This window comes from Balaenoptera acutorostrata, chromosome 4 (genome assembly GCF_949987535.1).
Source record: "Balaenoptera acutorostrata chromosome 4, mBalAcu1.1, whole genome shotgun sequence".
In the NCBI taxonomy this organism is placed as follows: domain Eukaryota; kingdom Metazoa; phylum Chordata; class Mammalia; order Artiodactyla; family Balaenopteridae; genus Balaenoptera; species Balaenoptera acutorostrata.
Genome location: NC_080067.1, coordinates 109,916,916 through 109,938,090, shown reverse-complemented (window position 1 = coordinate 109,938,090; position 21,175 = coordinate 109,916,916). Strand labels below are relative to the sequence as shown.

Below are 21,175 nucleotides of genomic sequence, written 5' to 3'. Positions count from 1 at the left end.
TTCCTAGGTAGATGTTGATCTGTCTGATGGCTAATCCATCACTAGTGGATGAATTAGGCATTTAACCAGCTAAGTATGCAGAAAGGGACTTTTGTTTGATATATATATCTAATAGATGGGAAAACAGAGACTTCAGGGTCGTTAAGTAATTACCAGGTGTCACACAGACATTGCTAGAAACAGAATTCAGGTCTCTCAATTGTTCAATTTCTTATCACACTCACTCCCTGCCTCCCCAATATTTCAGAGTTGGCTAAAGGACTGTATCTTCTACATCTTTTCTAGGGCTAAAACTTGGGAGCAGTTTGGAGTAGGTGGGGTTTGAAGAATGTGTTTTGTTTCTCCAGTTATAGTCTCTCATTTTTCAATTCATGAGGGTCCTCACACTCTCCACACAGCCTGCCCTTCCACCCTATATACTATCAGAGCATTCTTGGTTTGGATCATCACACTATTATGCAAATGGCAGTTTGGGTTTGATACACTCTCACACTCAGGGATGCGGCCATTTGCAGGGACAAGCAGTCTGATTTTGTTGAAATAATGACTTAAGAGTGGAATTTCTGTCATCTTAAATAGTGGTTTTTTGAGAGGAAGATCACCTTCTTGTCAATCAGTCAAATTTAAAGCATATAAAAACCTTTCTTGTTCCCAAGAAAGGCTCTTTTCTCCCTCTCTCCGTCTCTCTCTGTCCCTCCCTCCCTTCCTTCCTTCCGAGGGGCATATTTCTAGAAATGAAAACCTAAATCACAATATTACATTTTTGATTAGTACAGTTAGTGACTCCATCTTACTTTCATGTAAACCTCTCGGTAGAATCTCACTGTATTATCATGAGATACTAATCTATCTTGACACTAGACTGTGACTTCCTCAAGGGCTTAATAACCTTTACCTTGTCTGAGAGGCCCAGGGACCTGTCTAAATACCTCTGTTCACCCGTATAATGGTGTAAGCTCTCCCTATCAGTAAATGCCCCCCGTTTAATAAAATGTAGACCAGATGGTAAGCTTACAACTCACCTACAGCTTAGTTTACATTTTTTTCTTAAAAAAAGGGTTTTTTTATTATTATTTCAGAAGAAAAACTGCTTAAACTCATTTTCCACTGTCACAAATTCAATTACATGAAATAAGAACAAGTCAAACTTCACATTGAGAAGTATTTTCTGATATTTTGTTAGTTGTGCTTATGTAGTACTGCCAATTATATTTATTAGCCCTAAATATTAAACAGCTGGCAGAATTCCATTGTATATAAATAAGACATTTGAGACCTGGACAAGTGCCATTTTGAATACAGCCAGCTGGTGCTTTTTACAGTTTCATTCAGCCTGGCAGTACTGATTCCACAGTGCACTCAGTGTTTAGGTAAATGACAATAGAAAAACAGGTTGTGAAGAGACAATTACGTAGAAAATTCCATTGTGTAGAAATATACCATTTCAAAGACTTGTTAAACCAAGGAAGTTATACTTTATGCACCTGTTTGTTGAATTTGTTTACATTTTTTTTGTTACCCGGGCTATGTTTTTAATCTTTAATTTTCTATGTGCCCATTTTGTAGAGCTCTGAGTAATGTCATGCAAAATGATTGCTGCTTTGTTTATTTTTTCCTCTTTCAATAATATTAAATTTTTTCCAGATTTATATTAATCATGAAAGTGTATTGAACTTAACAGTAGTGTAGAGTTTAGAGTCTCACTTCATATGTCGAATTTACTCTTTTGGGGTACTACAGACTTTAATTGTTTTTTCACCAATATTTCCATGTGAATGCCTTACCTTTGTTGAGTTACTATATAGAGGTCTTTTATTATGTTATTACATCAAATTAGTGTTTTAAATATGTAAATATATAATATTATTACATTGAATAAGATATGCAGATAAATATTGATAAAGTTACTTGAACATTTATGAATATAGTGAATATAAAGTAATGTTAAATTAAATGATGAATTTGGACTTAGTACAATTCTAAAAATATTTCCTTATTTTGATTGTGTATATTCTTAGAATTAATTGGTAAATATCATAGAAAATATTGATTGATATGTATCGTGTGTGTATGAAAAGTCTAAATTAAGTAGTAGCCTTGTCACTGTAGGCACTTATATGAGATAATTGGCCATGACATAGCTCTGTGGCATCACTTAAAGGATTGGTTTGAGGAATGCAATATAGCAACTCTCTTGACTTGTTAGAAAATAAATCTATTACATATTAATAAACACAAAAATTCTCTTAGCACCTCACTCTGTTTCTTTGACAATTATATTTTAAATCGTATAGGAAGCATATCCAAAGTAAAGACAAGCAATCTGAAGAAATACAAAATTTTGATGGGCAATATAAAACAGCTTACTTTATTTAATAATATAAAAGAAGATGATCTAATGTGTTGCATTTTGTTTTCATTTGTTTTGTGATTTAATGATTTAAATTATAAAAAGAAATGGATTCAGTCTTTTTCATACTCACCCCTTTAGTACTCACACATAGTACCTCCTTAATAAAATGTTGTTGAATAAACACATAGATGAAACACATCCAGATTGGAATAAGCCAGCTAACATCTCATTTTATAATGGGCTCACCAGTGACATCCATGTTACTAAATGCAGGGGCTCAGTTCTCACCCTCAACTTTCTCATGTGGCAGGAAAGTTTGACAAAGCTTATCATTAATTATCTTCTTGTTCTAGAAACTTTTTCTTCATTTGGTGTTGGAGCATAATTTTTGTAGTTCTCTTGCTTTACTCGTCACTTTTCTTTTGGCTCTTTTGCTAGATTCTCCCAGTATTCTTGATTTCTAACAAATGAAGAACTCTAGACCTCACTCTTCAAATCTCTTCTCTCCACGGTTATTTCCTAGTCAATATGACCATCTGTATATTGACACATCACATCTCTGTCTTCATTGTGCTTCTGAATTCCAGACTCACAAGGACACAGGCTTGATGCCATCTTTGCTTGGATGTCTAGTAGGCATTTGTAACCAATATATCCAAAATACCTTCATATTCCTCCCTCAGACCTGCTCCTCCTACAGTCAATCTTCTCATCTTGATAAATAGTTTCCTTCCTCACATCACTCAGACCTCTGCTCATAACAGTGTATCAGCATAGTGGTTCTTGACCACTGTATCACTTTACCTCTTTGATTTTTCATTATTTGGTCCCTTTCTTCCCCTAGAAAATAAGTTCCATGGAACGTGGGGCTTTGCTGTTTGTTTTTTTTCCCCTACTGGCTCTATACCCAGTCTTGAATAGTGTCTGGTTCATAATAGGCCCTCAATAAATACTTTTGAATGGATTGAATGTAAGACTGTAATAAGTGTTTCTTTCATGTTCTACCTAGACCAGATGCTTGTGCCTGGAGTATAGTAGTTAAGTGGATTCCTGTCTCCTTAGAAAATGTTTATGAACATTTCTGAAGGGAATAAATTTGAGTCTTTCTCAAGAGTATAAAGAGGACTAAACAAAAATGATTGATCCTACATTATGAATTGAGAAGTATACCATAGACTATAATGGATATAATGTGGGATTGCCATTAATGTCTAAACTTTTATTGTGTTAGTATTAATACCCAATTCTTCATTCCAAGTATAGTATTGAAAACTATACTAATAAACTTAGCTCTATTCTGAATCATATATCTCTTCTTGAAAAGTAATGGTTTTCAGAGATATTTCTTTGAGTTGTTCATTGCCGCATATCAACCTTCCCTGACACAATTGCTTTTATTCCAAAAAGAACCCTTGCTTTAATTTGCAATATTTTTTCCACATCAGCTGCTCTTTTTAAAATATCACTGTAATTACTCTATTTTTAACAAGGAAATTAAAAAGAAGACATTAATTTTGTTCAGTATGTTCTGCAATTTATTATTTTATGTCTTCCTTTGTGTGATAGCCCTGTTATTTTCTACCCAGATATAAGAACGGAAAACAAATTTTAAACTCAGCTCCTTTTATTTGGAAGCATAATTTCAACATTAGGTCTTAGCTGAAAACAGGTCTCTCATTGTGCAGAAACTTGGACTCTAAGATACTTCCTGTGCGACACCATTAAACATCCTCCATCTGTAGCCATTCAAGGTTTTGCTGCTTAACTGTCTCATTACTACTTAACCTAAAGGCTCTATATGCTTCTCCGATATATTTTATATATTTTATTGAAATAAGGATGCACTTTCCTTTACTTATCTTTGTAACCCTTGTTAGAAAATGCTGATAAATAATTTTTGTAGGCTGGTTCAATTACAATAAAAGATCTTACATTCTTTTTCTAATTCTCTTTGAAATTCTGTTTGCCAGGCACATCTATGAAAATATTTGAACCAGGAATTTCAGAAAACAATGTAATAAATCAACCAATTAACTAAGCACCAAAAATGTAACCTTTATTTGAATACTAAATTTTAAAATTTTGCATAAATGTTATTACACGGTGTATCCCTTGCTAGGGCTGCCATAACAAAGTACCACAGACTGGGTTGCTTAAGCAACAAAAATTTATTTTCTTCTAGGCTAGAAGTCCAAGATCAAAGTGTCAGAGGGTTGCTTCTTTTCAGGGCCATGAGGGAAGGATATGTTCCAGGCCTTTCTCCCTGGCTTATACATGGCTCTCTTCTCCCTGTGTCTTCACATAGTTTTTTCCCTGTACCTGTCTGTGTCCAAATATCCTCTTCTTATAAGGCACCCAGTCATGTTGGATCAGGGTTCACCCTAACAACCTAATTTTAGTTTAATTCTCTTTACAGACTTTATCTCCAAATATGGTTAAATCCTGAGGTACTGGGGGTTAGGAATTGAACATATGAATTTAGGAAGGAACACAATTCAGCCCTAACACATGGTTAAATGCTTTCCTGTTTCATTTTGGTTTTATTATTGGAAAAATTAAAATATAATGTTTCTCCTTCATTGGCTGAGCAAATATTTATTGTATGACCCCAGTTAGATATTATGACAGATTAGGAGACAACAGTGTTTAAGAAAAATTAAAGAGGAATTTCTTCAGACCATTAATATACTCTCTAGCTTACCATGGTTCCCTTGAGACCCCATCATGCCCAACCAGCTTTATACTTTATACCATCTTCCCCTGCAAGTATATAAATTTTTAAGCACTCTGCTAGATTCTTTAGCTGCACAAAGAATTTGTACTCTTAAAGGTGACATAAATTTACCTTCAGGGAAAATGTAACCTCTTTGGAGAAAAATGCTTAAGCAAATCAGTGCTGTAGTAAGAGGTAATATATGCAATAGTGGAATTATTTAGGAAGTGATGGAAAATGTACAGCTGAGGAACAAGGGACTCAGGCTTAGCCAGGAGGGAAGAAATCTTAACAGACCAGGTGCCATATGAATTGGGACTTAAAGATCAAAGAGTAGCTCACTGTGTAGGCGCTGGGAAACAGCAGAGCAGGGAAAAGAGGAATTTTGATTTTTATATGATTGTAAGAGTGACACATAAGTGTCTTTTGGAATGAAACCCCCCAAATAAAAATAATAATAATAAACACTAGAAGGAAAAGTAAAATAAGCAAAACTAAATCAACAGAGAAGTGTGATTAAGAGTATCATCTGTGAGTTAGAGTGCCTAAGTTCAAATCTTCTCTCTGTCACCTCCTAGAGTGTGTTGACAGGATCATACTTAATATTTTGTTAGCTTACTATCCTTATTTATTGGAAGAAGGTATTAGTAATCTTTTACCCTATACGTTAGTTATGAGAATTAGATTCTACATGTCAAATCTTAGAAAATTGTCTGCTCAATAGAGAATAGTCAGTGCATGATTATGTTGGGGACTAGGCCAGCCTGATGAAAGAACACCAAAATCCAAGAGGAGAATCCTAGGCATTTTATTCTAAGAATCACATTACACTATACAGTGTTCATTAACTTAGATTCAACCATCGATAATACTATTGGATGATTGCTATCTTGAAAATGATGTACTCTGGACCTTCTTGGGTCCAGATTTACAGGAATAAAGGGTTAATTGTCTTCAAAACAACAAGGCTAAGATTTTAAAACAGTAAACTATGATAATGAATACAAGTAAGGGTAAAATATACTATATATAAAATCACAACCATATATACACTTTATATATATATACTATATATAGCATATATATTATAAAGTGGTATATATTACATATTATATATGTATAATAAAGTAGAAATAAATGCTAAATGGTATTTATAACAACCTAAATGGTTGTGGGATTTAGGAATTACTTTTCTATTAACCAGAGTATAAAATTGACTAGGACATGCCACCAGAATATTTTCTTTCCAGTGTACTTATACAAATCTGTAGTTAATATTGGTTTTCTTCAATATAGGACTCTGATCCTCCTTAATTCCCCAGAGTTGACTTGGGTTCCATATTTTGAAGAGGATCGTAATATAGAAAACAAACTAGTACATGTTATCATTTTGGGTGCCATACAGCTCTAGATGCTGAAGGATTCTGGAGTCATGCAATATTAGGAAAATAATACTAGGAGCCATCCTGCTGCTAATCCAGCACAAACAACTGCTTTGAAATATACCAGCATTAGCCACATTTGATCAGGAAAGCAGAAGCTGATCATTAGTTGTAAAATTAGAAGCAGAATTTAGAAAATTATTTTCTACTAAATGTATGTTGACACATCTGTTACTTATACCTAAACTTTGGATTTATCTTTGAATAGTCTCTGAAATATTGTGTAGACAGTTGAACTAAAATTTATTTGGAGAGTAAATAGAGATATAATAACAAAGTTGTAGTTTGTATTACTATAATATTTGAAATCACAAAATAAAATGTTGAATACCTTCTCTTTATGTGGAACATTTATAAGATATGGGAACATTTGAGATACCATAAATAAATAAATGGTCAAACTGTGAACAAAGAAAACAAGAACTCTGTAACTTATGTAGTTGGCTATTATTTTTGGATTCAAAATTTTTTTTTAAGTTCAGAATTGCTCTCAAGATAGTTAATAACTGTTTTCCCAGTTGATAGTGGCCTTGGCAATACTGTGGTAATAATTATTGTAATTTCATAAACGTATTTTGCCCAATTTAATTTGTCATTAGAAAAATTTCCTCGATCATTTTATATTGGATCAGTTACTTTGTAATATTTTGCTATACAAAATAATGTTCTGAATGCACACCACTTAGCTTTATAAGTTTATTCCAGTGTGTTTATTTGCTATCTAAATATTAGATAAATAATATTGAACCATTTTTCCATTCTCAAAATGTTTAAATTTTTATTCACACCTAATATTTTATTAAATCCCGTGTGTTACACTTATTTCTAATCCTGGATATGTGATTATTTAAAAATCCCAATTTATTTCATTGTTTTTGCTTCTAATCACATTCACCTTGGCCTATGAAACAGAATATACTATGTTGTAGAACATTTTATAATCATATGATAATTTTCACAGTGGAATGTTTATCACTTTTGATTTGTTTACAGTTGTCTTTAAGTCAGGATTGAAATAAGGTTAAGTCCATTCTCAAATATTCTCCCAGAAAGGTAGCTTTTCTTTAAAAAATACTAATATTTCAGAACATGTTAAAACATACTATAAAGGAGATTAATGGGCTTATAAAATGAAGTTTTAATAAGGCAGTAAGTTTCATCTAAAAATATAGCAACGCAAAATATAGCAATGCATGTCCTTGCATTTGTTTCAAACCCATCAATCTTTGCCCGTAACTGAGGGGAACTTTTAGTTAAAATTTCCTATAGATAACTAGAGGATCAGAACTCTACCAAAACTGACATGAAAACTAGTCCTTTCTGTCTTGCAGAGATAGTGTGGTGTATTGGTACTAATGCAGGACTGAGAATAAGACCTGGATCTTGTTTGGTCTAAGTTGAACCCTTCCTAGCATTGTGACATTGGACACTTTTATGTATCTCCAGATGTCAGTTTCTTCATCTGTGAAGAAAGTCTCTAGGTCCCTGTACGTGGTAAAATGCATTATGCCAGGCTTTTTCTCTGGAGAATCACTGAGTCTTTTCTGTTCAATAATAAAATTTTTTTTTAAAACTGCAATTACTGCCTCAACCTATTCTCTGCCATACCCTCTTTAGTTCCAGAAAGTTTTGGAAAAACCTCTGCTACCTTAAAAAGAAATCTTTGTAAGTCACCTGTATCCTTCTGCTAACCAGTTCATTCTTTTCAGACCATATGCTGTTTACTCTATTCTTCGTATTAAATACAAAGTTCTTGAAATTCCCTCCCGTCTTGTATCTTTGACTTGTTTTCTTCTTGTTCTACTCCTACCTCTGTAAATGCTCCTTTTCTAGCAGTAGTTACCATACTTAACTTGAAAATTTTTTTTGATGTGGGGAACATTTCAATATGAATGCTTTGAAAGAGCAATTTTTATATTTCCATTTCTTTCATCGGCTCATCTTTCTCTTCCTAATCTCTAAACGTAAGCATTTCAAAATTAAGTTTCTAAAATTCCTTTTGTCTTATGTATTTTAAAAATCATCTTAGTCATTTCCAAAGCTTTAATTATGCAACTCCAAAATCTGAATTTCCACTCTTAGACCCTTTTTTTCTGCTGACTTCTGGGTGACCTTTCCAACGTTTAAAAACATCTTTGTCTATGTTTCTCTTTGACACATCAGGCTCAGCTTATATTAAACAAAATGTTCCTCTTCCTCACATAACTTTTTCCACCTATGTTGCTGCCTCTCTCTACTAATGACATTCATTTCCAAGTCACCAAGACAGATTAGTGGAAGATAGGAAAGGCTTTGTAATGGAAGAGTTTTGGGTTTGAATCCAAGCTTCACCTTTTACAGCTGTGTGACTTGAGGTGAGGGGTTGAGTCTCTTCCTCAGCTTCATTTGTCTCCTCTGTAGAATTAACTGATAATAGTACCTGCCGCACAGGGGTTTTGCAAGGATAAAATGATGCATTGCTGGGAAAGCCCATTACTGTAATGGCCTCATAAAATGGTCAATATGATTATCAAATGTTAACTCAGAGTCATTATCAGGTTTTCATTTTTTTCAAAGCAAATATCCATCAATTGCCAAGTCTGAGTTTCACGTCTGAAATACTATTTGCACTCAAAAATTAACCCATTCATTTACTCATTCAATAAATGGATTATGTGGAACCATGTTGGGTGCTGGGAATCAATAATGAACAAAATGGACAAGCTCCCATCACCCCTCCCTTGGTTAACTACAATATCGCTAATTCATCTCCTTCCATTCCTCCTCCAACCCATCCTTAATACTCTTGTCAAAGTAATGTCCCTAAGTCTGATCTTTGTTTGAATCTCTTGAGTGATGAGAAAAACCTCAATTACATTGCAAACTATCCACGTGATCAACGCCCACTCCTCTAATTTTCTACTGTTCTCTTCATAGCAGCCAGAGTGCTCCCGTGAAAAGGCGGGTCTTCTCAGTCCTCTGCTCAGATCCTAGGATTGGACCTAAACTCCTCCAACACTTCTCCTCCCTCCCTCTGTCCTGACCATACTCTTTTTCTTCTTTCTTCCTAGGACATTCCAGATACACTCCACTCCTTATGGCTTTTTATGCCAGACACACTCCTCGGGGCTTTTTACTTCTATTTCCTTTGCCTTCAATGCTCTTTCCTGATGTACCCATTCTCCTTTAGTCAAATATCACCTGCCCAGTGAAGTCTTTCTCTGTCATGAACCATCCTTTCAGGCCTTTATTTAAACAACACCTTTCTGGTGAGGTCTTTGTGGGCCATTCTTTTAAAATACCACCGTATAAGAAGACATAAATTTTATATCTTCATATGTTTTTAGTCTGTCTATCCCACTAGAATGTAAGTTCCCTGAAGAGAGAGATTTCCGACCATTTGTTCACTGCTGTAATTCCAGCACCTAATAGAATCCCTAGCACATAACAAGTTCTGATAAACCCGTGTCAAATTAATCAAGGAAAGACTAGCTTCATCTTTCTCTTTAGCAGCTTCATAATCCCCAAACTCAGTTGGTATTTTTGTGTTTTTATGTCTTTACATATTGCTTCCTCTGCCTGGAATGTTATTTTTCCTCTTTCTCCATCATCACCCAATCTCACTAGTCAAAATTCGACTTATGTTTAAGTTTCTTGCCTATATGCCACCTCCTGGCTGCTGTTCTTTCTCTGGTCTCACATTGGCTGTTGCCACTCTTTGATGGTGTGTGTCACAGTCTCCACCCTTCTCTGATATCCTGCACCCAATCTATCAGATCAAGTCATTTGGATCTACTACCAAAAGAGTTTCAGAATCTGTTCTCCCCACCTTTACCAATAATATCCTATCCTCTGTAATTTGAACTATTATAATAACCTCCTAATGATCTCACATCATAGGCCTTTGTGCTTTACAGTTTGTTTTTCACACATCAGCCCTTGACCGTTTAAATACATGAATCAGATCATGTCACCCCTCTGGCCAAACCCTTTACTGAACACCCGTTTGTCTGAGAATAAAATCCAAAGTCCTTCACATGGCCAACAGGGACCTAAATGCTCTTATACTCAAATTCCTTTCTGACCTAATGTTTCACCACTTCGCTCCTGGATCACTCTGTTTCAGCCACAGTGGCCTTCTTGCTATGCCTTGATTACAGCACCACCCTCAATCTCACAGCCAATGGGCTTTCTGTTCTCTCAGTCTGGGATGCTGTATCCACAGATATTCTCTAGGCCTGGTTACTCACTTCATCCAAGTGGCTGCAAAAAATGAGAACTTAGCCCTGGCTAACCTATTTGAAATGTCATTTCATCAGCCCACCTATGGTCTTCTATCCCCTTAGCCTGTTTTCACTTTTGTTTTTCTTTATAATGATTATCATCACCTCACCTTTCATGTGTGTGTGTGTGTGTGTGTGTGTGTGTGTGTGTGTTTACTCTTTGTTTTCTTTTAAGGAGAACATAAGCTCTATGAAAACACTAGTGGTTTCATTGTTATCTTTTCCATGGAGAAGGAGGTACCCAGGGCATAGAAGGGTGCCAGGCTCACAGTGGATTTCTGTTAAATGAACGAATGACAGTCTAACATTAGGCTTACACAAACATATTTGCATTCTTATAATTAAGATTTTTCAAGGTCAGGAAACCATGACTTCTGCACCTTTATCCTAATGGTAGTACCAGAAAACAATTTTGTAACATGTAAGTGCTTAATAAATATTTGTTTTACTTAGCAGGTAACAACTATGTAAGCACTTATTAACTACCAATATAATCCACTAAGCAACTGAGCAATACTCTAAGGAAGGTACTATTATCATCGCCATTTAGACATGACATAACTGAAAGTTAACACAGTGACCAGTATGAAGTAAAAGTGTAATAATAATAATAAATATTTTTATTTTATTAAAACATATGTCCATTAATATGTTATACAGATAGATCATATACTTTTTATTTTAAAAAGAATAGTGAAAGGAATTGAAGTCAAATGTCTAATAAAGTTATAGAACTATAGTACCTAGTAAAGTGTGGAATAACATTGGCAAAACTTTACTCCACATAGAATAGCAAATTTATCATAGATAAAAGACAGCAGGCTCATTTATAATATAAATATGAAGCAGTCTGATAGTCAACTTTTGTCATTAATTATATTGATTGAATTTCAAAACAGTAAAATAAATTGCACTAGTCAGAAACTGTGGTGACCTTAAATAAATTTGAAGACTCTCTAGACTATGAAGTAAGAGTAGGAAATAGAAATATCTTGAATTTAAAATACATTCCTATTACTTTATAAGGAAAAAAATCCATATATTCCAATGACATTTTTTGTTAACTTTAGCAGAATAATAACATTTGTGTATTTCTTCCCAGGTGCTGCACACTGTTACAGATGTTTAAAATGCATGACCTACTTTTGTTAACAACATCTCTAGAAAGAGTTTACTATGATTTTTCCCATTTTACAGTTGTGTAAATTAAATCATAGTCTATTATTTATTTGTTTTTTTAATAAACTTATTTTATTTATTTATATATTTTTGACTGCATTGGGTCTTCGTTGCTGCATGTGGGCTTTCTCTAGCTGCGGCGAGCTGGGACTACTCTTCGTTGCGGTGTACAGGCTTCTTATTGTGGTGGCTTCTCTTGTTGCAGAGCATGGGCTCTAGGCACATGGGCTTCAGTAGTTGTGGTACGTGGGCTCAGTGGTTGTGGCTTGCAAGCTCTAGAGCGCGGGCTCCGTAGTTGTGGCGCACAGGCTTAGTTGCTCCGAGGCATGTGGGATCTTCCCGGACCAGGGTTCAAACCCATGTCTCCTGCACTGGCAGGCGGATTCTTAACCACTGTGCCACCAGGGAAGTCCAATCATAGTCTATTATTAAACCTCTTATTAAGTAGCAGAGCTAGGCTTCAAACCTAGGGTCTGTCTGTCTCTAGAGCTTAGACCCTTACCTGGGCTCTCTAAGATACTCAATGGATAAATGATTAAAAATGTTCCAGTGAAACAGGGTTGCCACCCTTCTGGGAAGAACAGCCAAAGATGTCGCTGCAGCTTTAAAATTGTTGCTATAAAGCAGCTTACATCTCAGAAAAATGCTTTCAGGAATTACACTTATCGTGTTAAAAAATAAACTGAGTTATCTGAAGATCTGTAAAACTTAGCATAAGTTCCACAGTGACATGAGTTAATTTCATTTCCATCACTGTGAGTGCTCCACAGGTATATAATAAATTGCTATGAATTACTGTGTCTGTGACCCATTATCATAGCAGGAAATTACATGAATCTCACAACTGGCATGAAATGTACTGCTGTCACTGCTATGCATTAATTTCTAAGTAGTTGGCCATTTGTAATAATTCTGTAAATGTCCATTTTAGCACAGTTTTCAGTCTAGACAAGTTAAGCCAATGTGCATGGAATTTTCCCCCATATTTCCAAGCAGTTATACTGAATTCTAAAATTACCTTTTTATTGGGCAATTTCATATTAAATATTTTTCCAAGAATTGGAAACATGATAGTCTCATTGTTTTACTCCCTAATATTTAAGGGAAATTTATTCTCTGAAAAGTGAAGTTATTTGGCTGTATATGAACAGAAAGAGTGAAAAAAATTCCGATAAATTATAAATGATTTTCCCCAACTTTTATAGAATAGATAAATGGTTTATTAATGATTTTTTAACTATTTTGGCCTGCTCTTTATGGAGGTAATTTTCAGATAATGGTATATGTACTTCATGGTTATAGTTCTAAAAATAACATTTTTGCAATTATGTTTCTTTTACATTATAAATAGAAATATTTCACCATTAATATCAAACCTCTATAGTGCAAAGTATACTTTTCCTATCTTTCCTTTACACTGGCATTTTTCCCTTCAGGAAAGGTAAATTTGAATAGCAGGTTTAATTGAAAACTTTCGACAACGGTGAATTTAGATATGGTCTCCCCATGGTATGTTTTATATTTTAGTGTATCTTTTGCAAGTTAATTCCTCTGGCTAGAAATTCACTTTTTGGTAGATCTTTAAGCATTTCGCATAATTTTGGAAAGATTTTCATTGCCTACCACCATCTCTCAAACTTTAAGATCCTTTTTCTTCATCTTTCAAAAAATTTTCACCATATATTCCAAAAATCTTTATCATAAATTTGTTAACACATATTTTGTAGAAATTCATTTCCTTCTTCTTTTTTTAATTATTACAGAATACTTATAAACATGACATGTGTCTTATATTTACTTGGTGAAGGCCACTCTGTGACACATAACTATCCAGAGTATTGATTTTTAAAACTCAGTGCCTTCTGTACCCCAAAGCATACTTCTGTGCTTTGTTAGTCATATAAGTTGAACATTTGGCACGTCACATGCTATTTAATTTTAGTAAGTCTATATAAGTTATTTGGGTTTAAGCACAGGGCTAAATGTTTGGGAGGGAAAGATAAGCCAAACCAGAGACCATACAGGGGAGAAAGGATAATGAACAAAGAAATGAATGAAAATGTCTTCATAAAATAAAAATGGATATAATAATGGTTATAACATAAGGACAGTATGTTCCTTAAGGACAGGCACCATTCCTATCTCCTTCATTACTACATTATCAATATCGAGCTTGGCACATAGTAGTTACTCAATAAATATTAATTAAATAGTCTTCAAATCAGATATATAGGATCTAATGAGAACACTATTTCATAAAAGAAAAATTAAAGAAACATTTATTTACATACTTGTACCCTTGAATTTTTTTTTCTGTTGTTGCCTGCAATCTTTCAGTACAAACAGGAATCTTTCTGAAATATGTTTTAGTAGTCAAAAACTTATAATATAATGAGCTGTGTTACTCTCTGCACATGTAGCCGTATCCTATATAAATTCATAAGAAAAAATATCTCCCTTTATAATCTTTTGGGAAATATTCACTGTTCATTCACTCAACAGAGGTCATCTTCTTCAGGCTTCTCTTCTGGATCTCTGCAGTGGTCTTTCTAAAGCCCCTCTTTTGCCTTCTCTTTGGAGAACCAACTCCCAGTCCAGAGTAAACCATGTGCCTCTTTTCAGTAGTTTCTCACGGTAGCAAATGAAATAAACACATATCAGCTGATATTCCCAAATTGGCCCAGGCCTTTCTTTTCTAAGTAACTGCCCACATCCCTGCTGCTCAATGCCCTACATTCCAGCCTAAGTAGAACCCAGTTCCTTAAACAGGTTCTGTCCTCACATGTCTTCCTGTTTGCTCACACTTTCTCTTTCTGTGTGCCCCCGTATTTCTACCTGTAGAAGTTCTAGTCATCCTACCTTTCCATTTCTTCTTTAATGCTTTCCCGGAACCTCCTTCCAGCAGTAATCCTTCCTTTCCCCACAGCTCCTTTCAACACCTCAAATAGACAGCATATCATCATCTGCCTTCAGTGATACTTATACCTCTCCCTCCAGCATCAACTCCTGAATAGCAAAAGTCACATTTTACTTATCTTTACTATCCACAGTTTTTAACTTGGGCTTTGCATATAGAAATATTTAATAAATGCATGTGGAATCAAATAAAACTGCTATTATAGAGGCATCTTAAAAATCACAAATCATTACAGAAATCACAGTAGGAGACTACCAAATTACAGCAAACTCTAAAAATTGTAACATGTCTAAAACCAGTTGTCTTATATTTATACCAGGAGAAATATGTGATTGGAGGTAACCCTCCCACACACACTGTTTACATCTTTTTGTAACGCACACGTTTTGCATTTACCACCAAATGCAAAATAGAAGACCACTATGATTAGATTTATGTTGTTTATTATAATAATATCTTACAAATCTTTGTGGGAGGTGGAAGATGAGGTTATTCAGGTGAGCTTCTACATAAGGCACATCTGGGCCTCGGCAAATCTGGAATCAAAAAACAGATGGGATGAGGGCTGAGCAAAAGGTCCTTCTACAGAGACAGAGGCAGGGCTATCTGTAAACTTTAGACGTAGTTTCTGGGGAGATTCAGAAGTCTTGCAAGCTGATAGTGGAGTATGCTGTCAGGTCAAGTTGAGGTCAAAAGTTGGCCAAGGGACATAGAACATTGGTTCCCAACCTTAGGGAATCGCCTAGGCACATTCTAATCACCTAGGCAGTGTAAAAAGAAATAGCTTCTTGAATAGGCACCTATGAAGCAGTATTTTAAGAAAGCTCCCTGGCTAATGCTTAGTCAAAAATAAGAACCTTTGAGGTAAGGAAATTAGACTGTACTCAGAAATATGGGATATTTGTCCACAGGTGCAAAGATGTGGCAACAGCCCTGAGATCTCAATACAGTACCACTAAATCAATCCCAGCTAGGAGGAGAATAACTAAAATTAAAGCCCTAGAAATGGTGAAGCTGAGGATGCCCTAGTTCTTGTCTCCGTCTAGGGGTTTTAGGAACTGAGAAGTACTAAGACTGAAGATGGAAGCTTTCTGAGTATGAGGTGCTGGGTAAAGACAGAGAATCCAAGGTAGGGGCTGATGGGGCCCCAAGGACCCCCACATGCTCAAGCTTTCAGAAGACATTACCTTGAATAGCCTGTGTCTTGTTCTAACTACAGAATGTACCAGAATGTACCTAATATCTGAACAGAGATCATACATTTTCCTGGTCCTAACTCTTCCTCCTACTCTCCGAAATCCTGTGTTGGCTTTCCTCAATAATAAGCTCTGGTCCTTTCACTAGTTTCCTAGTTTTCCAGCTCTTTTCAGTATACTTCACCTAAACTAGAACATTGACCTCTCTATTTTCCACAAGACACTTCTAATACCATTATCCAATTTATGCTAAATACTTACGAGTTAAAGGTGGGTGGGAGAATGGATAGTAGTCATTATTATTAAGATTACTGGACATACCATCTGAGGCATGTACCTTCTACGCCTTTTGATCTTTAGACTCTGGCCTGCCTCTTGTTACTGATGCTAGATTTTCAATATCAAATCCCCACCTTCTCTCTCCTCAATCCTCTGGTTACAAATGTATTCCTCTGATTTGACCCCAAATCATCATCAACAGCAACAAGACTCCCAAAACCCCCAAATTCTATTTTTCATTTGTCTCAACAGTTTTATTTTACTCTACCTTTTAACGTGATACTATTACAAATGTGTGTGTGTGTGTGTGTGTGTGTGTGTGTGTGTGTACTTTTGAGACCTATGGGCTAAGAAAAACTATTTATGAATAAATGGAAATATAATGATTTTTGTAGATATATCTGTGCCTGACACTTGACAGTAACATCCTTCCTGTAAGTGATTATGCATTGCCACGCTTAAAATGCTGATGCATGGTAAATGTTCAAACATTTCTAGGATGAACACTGCATTTTGAAATAGCTATGATGTGTACAAAGAGAAAGAAACATAGGAGTAAAAACATGAGTGGAGAAAGAATAACATGAGCCAATTTAATATCACTTATAATTACTGAGCACAAGATTAGTCATCATTAGCACTTTGTAAAGTGCAGAACTATGTGCTTCTTATTAACCACTAGAATTACAAATGTAATATTGCAAACATAAGCATATTGGTTATCATTTTCTTTTTAGTATCATCTGAAAATTTCTAAGAAACTGCTTTAAACCTTATAAGGTAAATCATAAAGTTATTTTTCTCACTTTCTTCGTATTTCTTTATGTTAGCCAATGCACTAAATGCAATGCAAGTTCTCCCTCTCTTAAAGAAAATGTACACATTTTCCTCCTTAATCCCTATTGGCGAGTAACCAAAAATGTATCTAAGAGTAATTAATATCAACAATTAGTATAAATCTTTAATTACTATAATGGAGGTTTATCAGAATGAGTGTTTTTAGGTTAAATGCCGATTAATTGTTAAAAATATGTTTTCCCTCAAAATACACGTTTGACTCAGTGACAAGGAGCTGTTCTACCTAGTAAATATAAATTGATCCTCCTTTACATCTTACACTGTATTTTGATGATAAAGAGGCTCACTGCGCTTATGCTACAGGGAATAGATTTCAGAATGACCCTTCTAGGGAACAGAGATCTGGACATGTGGTTTTCTTATAGTTGTATGATCTGGAAAAATAAAAAAATAAAAAAAAAAACAAAGCAAGAAATTCAGCTCTGGTCTCTGTGGTCTAATGATAAAAGCTTATAGTAAGAATCTGGGAACCACACTAAATACCAGAATTATTGATTTTGGGGAATTTGAGCTTTAGAAAGAATTTGAGTTCTTACAAGTTCTGTGTCCCCTTCTGCTGAAGACAGTGTTACTGCTGCATACTCCTTGAACAGATGTTTTTTTAAGGATTAGAAAAATGAAGAGATAGGTGCTTTGTACCTCCCAATTCTATATGTCACCAATGCTTTGTGGCCCATTTTCTTTGTCCACGTTGGCCTTGGGGCAACGACTATGACAGTATGTTATCTCTAATAATTTATGAACATATCCATTAGTTCTTGGAATAGGAAGATAGGATAATTATGAGTATTCTTTAAATTTATAAAATGTAAGCATTACAACAGCAACTTTAATTAATGATTCCTGTTGTTGCGTTGCTGTTGCAAAAATGCTCATATAGGAATTTTATTTCCACTGTCTAGTCCTCAGCAAATGCTAGAGTTAGAAACCTGCTGTTTTCTGCAAGTGGTCTGAGATGGCAAGCCACCATTGCTTACAGGCAATATGGTCTTCATGACAAATTAATGAAGTGACAGTTGCTCTCTGCAACCTTTTCCTGTGCAGAGCATGCTGGTGCTGTTTGCATTATCTTCTTGCAATTTGTACCTCTGCATTCAAGGACTTGTGATAGCTTGCCAAATTAGCATTGAGAGGAAAATGTTAAATACAGTGAGATCTCCATAATTAAAATCATATTTTACATTGAATTATGAAAATCTTTACATAGTGTCATTTCTGTTTGATGTCTAGTAAAATGCTGTCCATAGCAGGAGAAACTTGCAACTGATTCATCAGTCAAAGTAGAACCTCATATCTATTCTGATAAGGAAATCTTGAACTAAAAATTTTTAAGTCAGTTGGTTAATTTTTAAATAATGATGTCCATGATTTAATGTTCTATAAAATGCCCACAGAAAACATTTATTCTCTGAAGTTTTTGTTAGCTCTGTGCTTTACAATGCCATTGTAGAACCAATGTAATGGGAATAGAGAAGATGCAATATAATACTAACTTTTTAACATCACAGTTTTTCAGAGCCCCAACTCAGTTCACTCTGTTTAATTTTTCTGATATTAAAGTTATACATTAATTTTGTTTTGAATGTGACTTTATTATTATAGGCACCTAAGTGTAAAATCCTCAGAACTGAGAATCTCGTGTATGTATACTTTTCTTCTTTAAAGCTCTCTGTATAATACATTTATAGAGTGGATGTTTGAAAATGATATATTGGTTATTATTAAAAATACAGTATGAATATTTTCTTATATTAAGATATAGATATATCTTGTATGTTAGAGCTAGGGTTTTCTAAAATAATCAAAATTTGTTCCTTTGTTGGATCTTGGGCGTGACAATGAAGACTAGCCAATTTTGCCTCCAGAAAATGAGTGCCTCTCATATTCCAGACCCTGAATGATCAAAGTTATTAAAATAAGTGCTGTTTAATTATTTGCTTTTGTTTTGCTCTTAGATTGGTAGGAGAGCTAAGGGGAATAAGGAGTTCTAAAACTGTGTTTCTCACACTGGTGGGGTCACAGATTGCTTTTGATATTCAAACACCCTAATGTAAATAATTATTTTCTCCTCTCATGAGGTTCAAAGGCCAAATAAATGCCATATTTCTTTGCTTTTGGTACCATCAATTTAAAAAACTAACATTTTATCTCATTTTGTGACTAGAAGTTGTGGATTGGCATTCCTATGTGTTTTTAATAAATAGAAAAAAATGTTAATACACTTTAAATGCCATTGATTTAGTTTAAAAGTATTTAAAACTTACTCCTTATGAAAATAAGTAACTCTCTTAATGGAGAAAAATTTAGGAACCCATTTCTAATGGGCTTCAGAAGGATTTCATTTATTTATTTATTTACAAAATTAAAATATATTCTCTAAGAACTTTATATTCATTATTTCCTTGAGTTATTCCTACATATGTTAAAAGAAAAAATAATTTTTATACATCTCCCAAAAGGTGAAGTTGAGTGCTGCATATTATAGAGGATATGAAGAGGTCTAAAATCTAACAAATGCAAATGAAACAAAATTAAACTAATCTAAGCATGTATCATGATTTAAATTTATAAAAAAGGTATTTAATAAGTATTATATAAAACAGAAAGTTTCTTAAGCATGGCAGGGTTATGGGAAACATCAAGGAGAAAAGAGCACAGACCAGTGCTCTCTTTTTTTTATAGCATAAAAAAAGAAGATCCAATATTTCTTTTGAAAACAGTAAAAAATGTTCACATTGACAAGAACATAGTATGTGCATAAGTGAAACATATAATTCACTAATCTCAATTCAAACTTTTAGAAAAAATTAAATGTAGGTTGGGGCCAGTTTTTGGAAAAACACAAATACCAAACTAAAGAGTGTGAAGTTATTGCATAGGTAATGGGGAGCCATAGAGGATTAGAACTCTAGTATGACATGGAAAAATATGTATTTTCCTGGCAGCAATATAGGCTAACCTGGGCATGGTATAAAGAAAGCGTAGACACAGGAGTAATAGAAACAGATGGTATAATAGTTGTAGAATCATAAGTAACACAAACAATGTGTTGCTAACTTAAAAACTTCTCAAAACCTGTCTAAGGATCAAAGAAAGCACTGCTTCACTGTTCTAAAAAGTCTTGAAACTTTTTAAAGCAGTTTCTGCTCATTTATTTTGTATTTCTTGTGATTCCATCGACACCCTCACCTTGTATGCACTATTATTCATCATGCTTAACTCATTAATTCTTCCTCTCTTTTTTTCTTCTTTGATTCTTCAAGTGGGAAGAGATCAGCGGTGTTGATGAACATTACACACCCATCAGGACTTACCAGGTGTGCAATGTCATGGATCATAGTCAAAATAATTGGCTGAGGACAAACTGGGTCCCCAGGAACTCAGCTCAGAAGATCTACGTGGAGCTCAAGTTCACTCTCCGGGACTGCAATAGCATTCCATTGGTTTTGGGAACTTGCAAGGAGACTTTCAACCTATACTACATGGAGTCTGATGATGATCATGGGGTCAAATTCCGAGAACATCAGTTTACAAAGATTGACACCATTGCAGCTGATGAAAGTTTCACACAAATGGATCTTGGGGACCGTATTCTTAAACTCAACACCGAGGTTAGAGAAGTAGGTCCTGTCAACAAAAAGGGATTTTATTTGGCTTTTCAAGATGTTGGTGCTTGTGTTGCCTTAGTGTCTGTGAGAGTGTACTTCAAAAAGTGTCCGTTTACAGTGAAGAATCTGGCTATGTTTCCAGACACAGTACCCATGGATTCCCAATCCCTGGTGGAAGTTAGAGGTTCTTGTGTTAACAATTCTAAGGAGGAAGATCCTCCCAGGATGTACTGTAGTACGGAAGGTGAATGGCTTGTACCCATTGGCAAGTGCTCATGCAATGCTGGCTATGAAGAAAGAGGTTTTATGTGCCAAGGTAAGAGCCTTCTCTATTTTCCCTGCAGTGGTATTTCTTACCTGTGAATTTA

General features: G+C 34.8%; 1 protein-coding gene across 3 annotated transcripts in view; it reads left to right on the top strand.

The window, feature by feature from the left end:
- EPHA3 (EPH receptor A3) overlaps positions 1-21,175 on the top strand; it is a 365,584-nt gene that overhangs the window by 73,621 nt on the left and 270,788 nt on the right. For all 3 annotated transcript variants that reach the window (XM_057545924.1, XM_057545923.1, XM_057545922.1), the window contains exon 3: positions 20,463-21,123. In XM_057545924.1, the coding sequence (XP_057401907.1) occupies positions 20,463-21,123 (661 nt within the window). The remainder of the gene's footprint in view (positions 1-20,462; positions 21,124-21,175) is intronic.